This window comes from Amblyraja radiata, chromosome 14 (genome assembly GCF_010909765.2).
Source record: "Amblyraja radiata isolate CabotCenter1 chromosome 14, sAmbRad1.1.pri, whole genome shotgun sequence".
Taxonomy (NCBI): domain Eukaryota; kingdom Metazoa; phylum Chordata; class Chondrichthyes; order Rajiformes; family Rajidae; genus Amblyraja; species Amblyraja radiata.
In genome coordinates, this window is record NC_045969.1 from 56,911,146 (window position 1) to 56,924,880 (window position 13,735).

Genomic DNA, 13,735 nt, shown 5'->3' on the forward strand with positions numbered 1-13,735 from the left:
TAGTAAACCAAAAGAGATGGGTGGTCTAGCGCTCCCTAACTTTATGTACTATAATTGGGCAGTAAATAATAAAAATATGATTCACCTGCTGGACAACTCTGCCTAGCAGGTGGACTGGATTGTAATGGAGAGAGAGGACTGCTCTCCGTGTAATACAGGAGCGACTCTCCTCTCACTAATGAATCTGAATAACAAAAATTATAATAAAAATCCAATGATACATAATAATAATAATAATGGATGGGATTTATATAGCGCCTTTCTAATACTCAAGGCTCATAGCACAATTAGAACTTGGAAACAAATAAAACAGAATCTAAAATTAATAAAACTATCTCTTTTAATGCCAATAGTCAATAACCCGTCGTTTAAACCCTCAATTATAGATAAATCATTTACACAATGGGAAAGAATGGGAATCAAAATGCTCGGAGACTTGTATGAATTAGGAAAATTATTATCATTTCAACAATTACAACTAAAATATAATTTGAAAAATAATCAATATTTTAAATATCTTCAAATCTGTGACTATCTGAAAAAATACACAAAAGACTATCATAACATGCCCCCAGACTTATTGGATGAAGCCATGAAGACAAAGGCTGAATCAGCAAATCTAATATCATACTTATACAACATTATTTTAAATATAGAAATACCTACAACCGATGGTATTAGAAGAGACTGGGAACAAGAACTAGCTATAAAAATTTCAAGAGAGCTGGGATAAACACTTACTATATGTGCATAAATGCTCGATCAACGTACGACATACTCTCATTCAATATAAAACATTACATAGACTATATTATTCAAAAACTAAAATAAATATATTTTTCCCCAATGTCTCACCCATTTGTGATAAATGTCAGTCACAAGAAGCTAACATAGCGCACTCTTTTGTTTTCTGTATAAAAATTCAAAAATTCTGGAACGAAATATTTGAAATCTTCACAAAATTATTTAAAATAAAACTTGTACCAAAAGCAGAATGGATCATTTTTGGAATATCAGAAGGTAACCCCGAATTAAATGTGTTTCAAAAGAACTTACTTAATTACGGGCTAATAATGGGGAAAAAGCTTATACTCAAATTTTGGAAAAATGCTCCAATACCAACCATAAAAATGTGGATTTCAAACATGTTCGAAACACTACACTTGGAAGAGATGAGACTCCTCCTAGCAGGCAAAGCAGACCACTTCCAAAAGACGTGGTCTGCATTTACGGAACTATTACAAGCATAAGGTGCAATAGCAATTTAAAATATAAATGGTACCAGGATCTGGTAACGGGGGGTATAAAATTAAAAATTTATATCCTTTTTTGCAGAGTTTTGTGTTACAATAGAGCGATTGTTTTTCCTTTTTTTTTCTTTTCTCTCTAGGGTCTTATTTCCTTTCTTTACTTCCTTCTCTAATTTCTTCCCCAAGGGGCTTTCTTCTCCCAACACTTTCCTGCACCTTCACGATTCTTGCTCACTTTCCTTACTTCTTTTATTTCTACCTTTTTTAAAGCTCGAAAAACAAAGTGGTACAACAAAATGTAATAAGATATATGTGATGTGTATTACTGTAATTTACTGTACTTCTAATAAAAAAAACATTAAAAAAAATAAAAATAACATTATATAGTGACGACTAATCATTTAAAAATATCACATTACATATACAAAAGAAAGCTACATTTAAAAAAAAAGATTCTGCAATTTCTTTCCTTCCCTTACAAAAATGCTTAACATTATCAACAATGATTTCCTCTTCATAATGTGCTGTTAATATTCATTGAGGAAGTTCATTACAACTTCACACAACCAGTCCTTTAGAATTTTGAATAATCCTAACATTCATCTTCAGCATTACAATTATACATTAACAGTAATTGAGCTCCAAAGGTTTTTAAGGTAGTGTCAGACTCCAATAGTTTTAAAGAGAGGTCTTGTACCTTATTTTATTTGTGTATCAACAACACCACAATGCTGAAAACTATATTCTACACTCTGTATCTGTTCCTTTGTCCTACCTATTAAACTGGAGTTTGGCTTGATTGTATTTCTGTACTATATTGTCTGGTTTGATAGCATGCAAAACAAAGCTTCAGATTCAGATTCAGATTCAGAAAACTTTATTGTCTGTCGCAACAGAAAATCTTCTCGATACACTTGACAATAATAAACCTAAACCTAACAGGAAATCAGGTTATTTTGCCTACATTTGAAATATGTTTTAACTAATAATGTATATTTCCATTATATTGAGGGGCTTGGTCCAGTGGGGACACTACTCAGACAAGGGAAGGGATATCATCCCAGTGGCAAGGGTGCAGTGTGTAAAGACAGGTGCAAGGAACCTCACCTCAAAATGCCACATGCTATGTATACAGACAGGTGCTAAGACTACTGGGTATAACACTAGCAATAGAGAAATAAATGAGCTTTAAAAAAAAATCGGCAGGAACAAGTATAAATATTGTTGTTTTTGAGAGTTCAGTGTGTTGGTAATTGAGGAGGCGGGACTTGGATCAAAGCAAGTGTACAATTAGTTCAGATTAGCGAATAAGGCAGCGGCTAGGTCCAATGCAGCAGTTGTGTTGAGGTAAAGTGCAACTTGAAGCTTTGGCGAGAAGGGCTGAGGAGAGAAGTGCTGACCGGTCAGCAGCAGGCAGAGACATAAACAGGAGTTGTCGGATACACAAAGGAGACATGCAGGATCATGCAATGTGCTGCAGCTACATGGTATGAGTGCTGGTGGACCCCTTGATAAATCCTAATGACCACATCTGAAGCAAATGCAAGTTGATTGAGGAACTAAGACTCAAAGTTGATGACCTGCAGTCTGAGTTTCAAATGCTGCGGCACATCGGGACGGGTAGAATTACCTGGGTGTAGTGTTTCTGGAGGCAGTCACACCCGTTAGAGTAATAGCTTCCAATGTGGTCCATGGTCAGCAGCAGGGTGTGACTGCAAGTGAGGCAGGCAAGGGAATAGAGGTAAGGATAATGTTAGAGGCACCTCAGCCTTTGAGCTTGTCAGGCGAGTCTCAGATTCTTGCTCTCTGTGCAGAAAAGTGTGGAGAGAGTAGAAAGAATGAGCAACCTGACCAAGGCATTGTGATTCAGGGGGCCATTTGAGAGAGAGGAGAGAAGAAAAGCATTGATGCCTTTGGGGATAGTATAGTTAGGAGAATAGACTGTTCTCTGTCATGAGGATCGAGAGTACCAAAGGCTGTGTTGCCTGCCTAGTGCCTGGGTTAGGGACATCTCGTCTGACCTGCAGAGGAACTTGAAGTGGGAGGGGAAACATAGGAGGTGCAGGAGTAGGCCATTCAGCCTATCGAGCTAGCACTGCCATTCAATATGATCATGGCTGATCATCCTGAATCAGCACCCCGTTCCTGATTTCTCCCCATATCCAGTCGTCGTGGTCTATGTGGGTACCAAAGATGTAGGTAGAACAAGGTTCTGCTGAGGGAATTTGAACAGCTAGGCACTAAATTGAAAAGTAGAACCAAAATAATAATCTCTGGATTGAGCCACGTGCAAATTGACATAGGACATAGAATTAAGGAGTTGATCGTGTGGCTCAAAGGTTGGTGTGAAAGAAGTGGATTTAATTTGTGGGACATTGGCATCAGTATTGGGGAAGGAGGGAGCTATTCCAAAGGGACGGACTCCACTTGAACACAGCTGGGACCAGGGTCCTGGCAAACCGCATAACCAGGGCCGTAGATAGGGGTTTAAGCTAAATAGCTGCGGGGGTTGGGTCAACAAATTGGAAATTTATGGATGAAGTTAAATGGAAGGAGTGCAGTTAGAAATTGGTAGGTACAACATTGTGGGCATTACGGAGACGTGGCTGTGAGAAGAGTTGAGCTGAATATCCAAGGTTACGCATCCTATCGAAAAGACAGACAGGTGGACAGAGGGGGTGGGGTAGCTTTTCTGGTAAGGAATGAAAATCGGCCCTTTGGAAGGGGTGACATAGGATCAGAAGACGTGGCATCCTTGTGTGTAGAGCTGAGAAACTGCAAGGGTAAAAAGACCCTGATGGGAGTTATTTACAGGCCTCCAACAGGAGTAGGGTGCAAGTTACATCAGGAGTTACGGTCGGCATGTAAGAAAGGCAATGTTACGGTGGTCATGGGGGATTTCATTATGCAGTGAAAATCAGATTGGTACTGGATCCACAGAGAGGGAATTTGTAGAGGGTCTCCAAGATGGTTTCTTATAACAGCTTGTAGTTGAACTTACCAGGGAAATGGTAATTCTGGATATGGTAGATAGACACAAAATGCTGGAGTAACTCTGCAGGACAGGCAGCATCTCTGGAGAGAAGGAATAGGTGACGTTTCAGGTCGAGACCCTTCTTCCGACTGAAGTAATATTTGTAATTTTCCAATTGACTGACTTCTACCCCTTGATTCTCTTGAATTTCTGGCACGGAACCTTCGGAAGATGCAGGATCATTTCATTCCAAAGAGAAAGAAAGATTCTAATGGGAGAATGAGGTGACCATGGCTGATAAGGGAAGTCAAAGACATCATAAACTAAAAGAGAAGGCATAAAAGAAAAGTGGGAAGCTGGAGATTGGGAAGCTTTAAAAAAAATAACAGAAGGTATCTAAAAAGGCAATATGAGAAAAGATGAAATATGCAAGTAGGTTTGCCAATAATATAAAAGAGCAAACCTAAGTTTCTTCAGGTTTGTAAAGAGTAAGAGGCAAGAGTGGACTTTGGACTGCTGGAAAATGATACTGGAGAAGTGATAATGGGGAATAAAGAAATGGCAGAGGAATTGAATATGTTTTGTGCATCAGTCTTCACAGTCGAAGACACCAGCAACATGCCGGAAATTCAAGAGAGTCAAGGGATGGAAGTTAGTGGAGTGACTATCACTAAAGAGAAGGTGCTTGAGAAGCTGAAAGGTCTGAAGGTGAATAAGTTACCTGGACCAGATGGACTGCGCCCCAAGGTTCTGAAAGAGATGGCTTTAGAGATGGTGGAGGCATTAGTTATGATCTTTTAAGAATCATTAGAGTCAGCAGTGATTCCAGGTGATTGGAAAATTGCAAATATTACTGTGCTGTTCAAGAAGGCAGAGGAGTGGAGACTGTAGGTCGATTAGCCTGACTTCAGTGGTTGGTAACATTTTAAAGTCCATTATAAAAGACCAGGTTTCTGAGTACTTAGAAGCACACGATAAAACAGGCCAAAGTCAACATGGTTTTGTGAAAGGGAGATCTTGCCTGACGAACCTGCTGGAATTATTTGAGGAAGTAGCAGGATAGACAAAGGTGAGTCAGTGGATGTGATTTACCTGGATTTTCAGAACGCCTTTGATAAGGTGTCACACGTGAGGCTGCTAAACAAGATGAGAGCCCATGGTATCAGAGGGAAAATACTAGCATGGATATCAGAGGTACACACAATTGCTGGGGAAACTCAGCGGGTGCAGCAGCATCTATGGAGCGAAGGAAATAGGCGACGTTTCGGGCCGAAACCCTTCTTCAGACCTTTTGAACGCATGGATATCAGGTTGGCCGGATGGCGGAAGGCAGTGTGTGGCAATAAAGGGAGCTTTTTCTGGTTGGCTGTCCAAGTTTGTGGCCAAGTTTACAGAAGATGAGTGGAGATGTAGGTAATGTAGAGAAAGCAGGGTCTCTAAAGGACTTGGACAGTTTAGGAGAGTGGGCTGATTAGTGTCAGATGAAATACAGCGTAGCAAAGTGTGGAGTCATGCATTTTGGTAGTAGGAATAAAGGCTATTTTCTAAATGGGAATTTAGAAATCAGAGGTGCAAAGGAATTTGGGAGTACTGGTGCAGGATTCCCAAAAACTTAATTTGCAAGTTGAATGGGTAGTAAGGAAGGCGAATGCTAGCATTTATTTAATACAAAAACAGGAATGTAATGTTGAGGCTTTACAGGGCACTGGTAAACTGGATTTGGAGTATTGTGAATAGTTTTGGGCCCCAGATTTGAGGAAGAATGTGCTGGCGCTGGATAGGGTCCAGTGGAGGTTTACGAGAATGATCCCAGGAATGATTTGGGTTAACATATGATGAGTGTTTGACGGCTCTGGGCCTGTACTAGCTGGAGTTCAGAAGGATGAGGGTGAACCTCATTGAAATTTTTTGAATATTGAAAGGCCTGGATAGTGAATGTGGAGTGGATGTTTCTACTAGTGGGAGAGGCTAGGACCAGAGGCCATAGCCTCAGAATAAAAGGACATTCCTTTAGAAAGGAGGAGGAATTTCTTTAGTCAGGGTCGTTGTGCTGTGGAATCCAAGTCAATGGATAATTTTAAGGTGGAGATTGACAGATTCTTAATTAGTAAGGGCATCAGGGGTTATGGAGCGAAGGCTGAATGGGGTTGAGAGGGAAAGATAGATCAGCCACGATTGAATGGTGGAGTAAACTTGATGGGCCGAATGGCCTGTCTGCTCCTAGAATGTATGAATATTTAATGTGTAGAATGTATTACGAACTTTGTATTGTTATGTGTTTTTTGTAAAGGACTGGTTATGAAGATGTAATTAATCTTCTCAATGAATATTAAAACTACATTATGATGAAAGAAAGCATAGTATATAATACTAATCTTTTTTGTAAGGGGAGAGAATTCATCCCAGAATCTTTTTTAAATTAAATTATTATACTTGCATTATCAAATTGCAGTGATGAAATAAATGAATGAAGCAGAGCTCTGTAATTGTCTGCAAATTAATTGAAATCAAAATATCCATTGTGAAAAATTATTTAGTTCTTGACACCACCAGCCCTTTGTAAAATATCGCAATAGAGTTGGCATTGCATGAAAAAGGTAGCTCTATGTATTAAATCTCTATGTATTAGATCTTCACACAAGCTGTTGGCATTGTATGTCGAATTGCGAATCATTTATTTCGATTTTCATACATCGCAAGAGTTTACATTGCGGGCAAAAGGCGGCTCAATAAGTGAAACATCATTTCGTCTTCACGCATTTACATTGCATGACATGAGAAATGTGTGAAACATTTATATCACCGCACAACTAATCCTTGACAAAATATCGCAATAGTTTGCAATGCCTGTAAAAGGTAGCTCAACGTGTGAAACATTATTTAGATCTTCACAGTTTGCATTGCACGTGAAACGTGTGAAACGGTATCTTCACATAAACAATCATTTACAAAATATCCAAATAGAGTTTGCATTACATGTAAAGGGCAGCCCAACGCGTGAAACATTATTTAGATCATCACACAGTTTGCAATGTAAAAGGCATCCCAATGTATGGAACATTATACAGATCTTCACCCAACCTGTCCTTTGCAAAATATCGGAATAGAGTTTGCGTTGCATGTAAAAGATAGCTCAATATGTGCAACAATATTTAGATCTTAACACAGTTTGCATTGCATTATAAACGGTAACTCAACGTGTGACACATTATTTATTTATTCCGAATAAAGTTTTTTTGGAGGGGGTTTGGAATTTTTGCATTACCTTGCAGATCTGGAAATGATCCGAGGTGAGTGTCTCGGAGATGTCTGCATCCCCGGCTCCTGCTCTGCCTCCTCCCGCGGTCCCGCCGCCAGTCCCCGGTCCCATCCCGCCGCCGCCGCCTCCTCCACCTCCACCTCCACCGGGCTGAGCCGGCGACGACGCCGCTGTCAACCCGTCCAGCACCTTGCGGAAATTAAACTTCTTCATTCCCTCCCCTCTTTCTTATTTATCCGCTCGCGGATGTTTTTTTCTCGCCTCTCTCTTGTTTATTCCGTCGTCTTTTTCTTTTAACTACTCGAACGAAAAAAAAAAAAGGCAAAGGCAAAAAGGAATCAAGCTGCTGTGGAAACGGGGTTGCGGCTGGGTGATAAAGAGATGTGTGTGATGTTTAGCGGCATTTTGGGGGGTTTAGTGATGGAGCTGTCCGACCTCATACAGGTGCTGGCTGTCCGTCCGTCCGTCCTCGCTCGCGCTCTCTCTCTCTCCCGCTCTCTCTCTCCCTCGCGCGGCACATCTGCGCTAACCGTCGCACACACGCCCGGATGTCCCGCCCACCCGCGCTTCCGCTCCTGGCTAACGCGGCGCGCCGGGCACGATGGGAACTGGAGTCCAACAGACTACACTCTCTACCCGGTCCGCATCCCATTGAAGCAAAGGAGGTGGATAGATACACAGTGTATGTGCATATGTGTGTGTGTATATATATATATATATGTATATAATATATATTATATAATACATAATGAAATTCCTCGTATGTTGCAAAACATACTTGGCGAATAAAGTGTGATTTTGATTCTGATATATATAGACACACAAACACAGTGTGTCTACCCGCCTGTATATGTATATATATGTATATATATATATATATATATATATATATATATATATATATATATATATATATATGTATGTGTGTATATATGTGTGCCTGTATATATATATATAGGTGTGTGTGCGTGTGTATACAGTATATATATATATATATATATATATATATATATTATATATATATATATATATATATAGATAATATATAATCTATATATATATATTATATCATATGTATATATATATAGTATATCATATGTATATATATATAGTATATCATATGTATATATATATATACATACATATATATATATATATATGTAAGAAAGAACTGCAGATGCTGGTTTAAATCGAAGGTAGACACCAAATACTGGAGTAAATCAGTGGGACAGCTAACATCTCTGAAGAAGGGTTTCGACCCGAAACGTCACCCATTCCTTCTCTCCAGAGATGCTGCCTGTCCCGCTGAGTTACTCCAGCATTTTGAGTCTATATATATATATGTATACGCATGTACCATTTGTTTGACAGATGACTTGCGCTCATTCACTAAATTGTAGCCGAGCCAAGTGTGAGAGAGAAAATCAAATCGCAGTGCAAATAAATTAGTTAGTTTCAGATCAGATACCCACACCTATGCTATTTACCCTAAACAACGGTTTGCCCGAAAGGTGCAATCCTTAACATTACTTTTGCACCTCTCAGCTCCCGCTCCCCGTCCTTTTTCACCATAGGCTCTCTCTGGGCGATTAACGCAATGTACACAGGGATTGCAGCCTAGTATGACTCAAGCTTTCGTTGGAGCGCTTATGCCAGCCCGAAATCATTACATTTCCATTTTTAGTATGAATATGAAGCCACAAGCAGCTGCACGTACTAGAAGCTTAGCAAATGTGTTTCATTTCTCTGAGGGCAGATATCATTTTGATAGATTTGCAGAGCATTTCTCAGAGATGGATGGTCTATTCAGAAGGTTTGGAGGAGCTTACCACAGCATGGAGCTGGCATACAACCCGTTCACAGGGCTGGGACTTGAGGCGTTCCTTTTAAATTGGTTTACCATTCGCCAGTGGAATAAATAGCACACTCTCCTTGTAACCTGTTACTTTGTTTCTAATATTTTAGCATTGCGACTTTAGTCCAAGTGGTCGACCACAGTTAAAAGGAAGAAAACAATAAACAATAACAATAAATACCCTGCAATTAGAAAGCGGACTTTTAGAAACAAAATCCCGTTTGCTGATTATATTATGGACAATAGATTATTTTCTCACATGTATGGACACTATAAACTCAGCTGTCATTATTTGATTACTTCACTCGACAATTATTGACAGGATCGACAACAACGTTGGTTTGCTGATACGGTAGACACAAAATGCTGGAGTAACTCAGCGGGACAGGCAGCATCTCTGGGGAGAAGGAATGGGCGACGTTTTGGGTCGAGATCCTTCTTCAGACTGATGTCAGGGGAGTGGGAGGGACAGAGATAGAATGTAGTCGGAGACAGTAAGACTGGTGGGAGAACTTGGAAGGGGAAGGGGATGGAGAGAGAGGGAAAACAAGGGCTATTTGAAGTTACAGAAGTCAATGTTCATACCTCTGGGGTGTAAGCTGCCCAAGTGAAATATGAGGTGCTGTTCCTCCAATTTGTGCTGGGCCTCACTCTGACAATGGAGGAGGCCCAGGACAGAAAGGTCAGATTGAGAATGGGAGGGGGAGTTAAAGTGCTGAGCCACCGGGAGATCAGGTAGGTTAAGGCGGACTGAACGGAGGTGTTCAGCGAAACGATTGCTGAGCCTGCGCTTGGTCTCACCGATGTAGAGAAGTTGACAGCTGGAACAGCGGATACAGTAGATGAGGTTGGAGGAGGTGGAAGTGAAACTCTGCCCCACCTGGAAAGACTGTTGGGGTTCTTGGATGGAGTTGAGGGGGGAACTAAAGGGACAGGTGTTGCATCTCCTGCGGTTGCAGGGAAAAATACCTGGGGAGGGGGTGGTTTGGGTGGGAAGATATGGCCAGTAGTGGGATCCCATTGGAGGGGGCGAAAATGTTGGATTATATGCTGTATGGCTGATGGGGTGGAAGGTGAGGACAAGGGGGACTCTGCGGAGCTGTAGGATATCGAGGAGACCCTAGTGAGAGCCTCATCTATAATTATTAATGGAAGAGGGGAACCCCCGTTTCTTAAAGAATTAGGACATCTTCGATGATCCAGTATGGAACACCTCATTCTGGGCGCAGACGCGGCGTAGACGGAGGAATTGGGAGTAGGGGATAGAGTCTTTATAGGAACCAGGCTGATACGGTAATGCCTTTTGCAACAAATACTATTGTCATGAGAATAATATTATGTTAGTTTGTAACAAATCAAATAAAAAACATCCCATTTTCTGCTTGTGATTTTCATGATCCACTAACCTTTAAATGAATGTATTTCAAAAATAATCCAAACTATTTACATCAATTAGTTTCTATTAATTTGTAAATACAATAGTATGAATGGAGACACAATAACCTGCAGATGCTGGAATCTTGAGCAATAAACAAAGTGCTGGAGAAACTCAGCGGGTCAGTCAGCATCTGTGGAGGGAATAGATGGGCAATGTTTCAGGTCGAGACTCTTCTTCAGACTGTTGGAGATGGGAGGAGAAAGTTGGGAAAGAGAGGTGGGGGGCAGGACAAAGTCTGGCAAGTGATAGGTGGATACAGGTGATAGAGGTTTCACTTCACTTTACTTCCTATACTGCTGTCACCCTATTCCTTTCCCCTCCTCCTCCTTACACTACCCCCGCCCCCTCACATCTCTCATTTTCCCATTTTCCTTTTATTCCCCTCTCTTATTCCACCCATATCCCTCCCTCCAGTTTTACATTTCACCCCTCCTCTTCTCTCCTTATCTGACGCTCTTTTGTCTCCTTTTCACTTCTTGTCTTTATTACTTATTCCACCCATCTGCCCATCGCCTGTATCCACCTATCACATCTGAAGAAGGGCCTCAACCCAAAACGTCACCCATTCCTTCTCTCCAGAGATGCTGCCTGTCCCGCTGAGTTACTCCAGCTTTTTGTGTCTATTTTCGGTTTAAAGAAGCATCTGCGGTTCCTTCTTACACACTGTGTCTATCCACCTATCACTTACCAGGGTTTGTCCTGCTCCCACCTCCCTTTTCCAGCTTTCTTCCCCTCTATTCCATCAGTTGGAAGAAGTGTCCAGACCCAAAATGCCACCTGTCCATTCCCTCCACAAATGCTGCCTGACCTGCTGAGTTCCTCCAGCAGTTTGTTTCTTGCTCATACAGTAATTATATGAATGCTTTTGTAACTAATTACTAATTTATAACATGTATTCTTATAAACTATCATAGTTAGAAAAAAATAAGTAAATCATCAATTATTTTATAAATATGCAAGAAATTATCAATTATAATAAACATCCCATTAGAGCATCATATTTTCCATTAAATTACATATTTAAGCAATTAGATTACTGGTCAATGAAAAACAAAATTACAAGATAATTTGTCGTACAGATAACACAGCAAAGTTAGTTATATTTGCCCACGTGGTTGGGATGGAACGAGCTGCCAGAGGAGGTGGTTGAGGCTGGGACAATATCAACATTTTAGAAGCAGTTGGACAGGTACAAGGATAAGTAAAGTTTACAGGGAAAAATATGGGCAAATGGGACAAGCTTGGATGGGGCACCTTGGTCAACATGGATGAGAGGGATCAAAGGGCATGTTTCTGTGCTGAATGATTCTAATGCCCTAACCATATGTCAATAACTTTGACCCATTATATTGGCTTTGACTTAGATATACCAGATTCAAGAAATAATAACCCATGGTCAATCATTGTGAAATTTAATATTTACAGTATCTCCAGGGACTGTTGATTTCTGCTCTTTGATTAGTATGTATCTTTTGTTTTTAATAAAACATATTTTATCAGCAATAGGAATACATCATTTCTTTAATTTGAAATTCTTCATCACTTTCTTCATGGATAATTAAACACAAAACCTGCAATTCCCTGCATCAACAGGTCTCCGTTCCACATATTTCTCTTCCCATCTCTGTAGACTCCACTGTCAAAGCTTTGCGCCCATCACTATCAAAATACTACACCTGTACTGGATCACGACAGTTTTGTCCTCTCCCACAACCCCTTACTTCACAAGGTTGTGACACACAACGTTGCCTGTCCATGTCCTACAGAGATGCTGCCTTACCCATTGAGTTACTCCGGCACTTTGTGTTCTACACTACAATACCTGCAGTTCCTCATGTCTGAAGGTTATAATTAAACATTATTTCCATTCTCCATCTTTTGGACATGTGCCTTTTTGAATTTTAATATTATCCAATGTAACATATTCAATTGGTTTCTAGAAATAAAGCCTTTGCTTCGTTCTAAATTATTTAATTTTAATTAATCTCTTTTTTTTATGAGAACAACCTACTACAACGTTGGTGCGATACAGCTGGAAACAAAATAAGTAGTGACTCAGATAAGAGGGGATTAGTGGAGAAAAGCTGTCCTGGAAATGTCAAATAAGAAAACTTTATTCACTTATTGTACTGCATGTTTTTTTGTTGATGTCACAGAGGGAAATGGGGCTGATGTGGCCTTTCAGAAGATGTTTATTGAGCTACTTCATGATAAAGTCATCAGCAAATCTGAAGTCCATGAATAATACCACAGAGAGACAGTGATAATATCAGAACATTAACATGTTTTGGTATTTAGCAGGGTGATGAAAGAGGTAAACATAATATTGATTAACGAGATAAGTACAGAAATATACTCATTTCATCCAGGAATAAGGCTCTATTAAGGACACAAATGAAACTCAAATAGAACTTATTCCCCTCTGTTATCTCAGGAACAGCTCCATCCCCTCTGTTATCGGGCTTCTGAACGGTCCTTCCATAAGCTTGGGTACTGTCTGATTCACCTCTACCCCATTGTGGACATTGGACTCTATCTACGGAACTGATGCACTACAACGTTGAGAACTATATTCTGCACTGTATATTCCCCTTGCTCTGCCTATCGAACTTGAGTTTGACTTAATCAGGGCTGCCAAATCTCACGCTTTCATAGAATCATAGAATCATAGAAAGTAGGTGCGAGAGTAGACCACCAGGTCCGTCGAGCCCGCACCGCCATTCACTCATGGCTGAACACTAAACAGACACACTTACCCACAAACAGTAGACACAAGACACAGAACACAAGACACTACCCTCCCCTTTATACCGCTATCACCCCTCTCCACCCCAAGAACCGCGTGATCTCCTGGGGGAGGCAAAAAACCGGATAAAAACCCAGGTCCAATTCGGGAAAAAAATCCGGGAAATTCCTCTCCGACCCCAATCCAGGCGATCGACACTTGTCCAGGAGATCA

The 13,735-nt window shown here is 40.5% G+C and overlaps 1 protein-coding gene across 3 annotated transcripts in view; it reads right to left on the reverse strand.

Moving 5' to 3' along the window:
* Window positions 1–7,990, reverse strand: part of stxbp5l (syntaxin binding protein 5 like) — a 221,755-nt gene extending 213,765 nt beyond the window's left edge. For all 3 annotated transcript variants that reach the window (XM_033033427.1, XM_033033425.1, XM_033033426.1), the window contains exon 1: window positions 7,490–7,990. In XM_033033427.1, coding sequence (XP_032889318.1) covers window positions 7,490–7,696 — 207 coding nt within the window. In that variant the 5' untranslated portion in view covers window positions 7,697–7,990. The remainder of the gene's footprint in view (window positions 1–7,489) is intronic.
* Window positions 7,991–13,735: the final 5,745 nt, after the last annotated feature.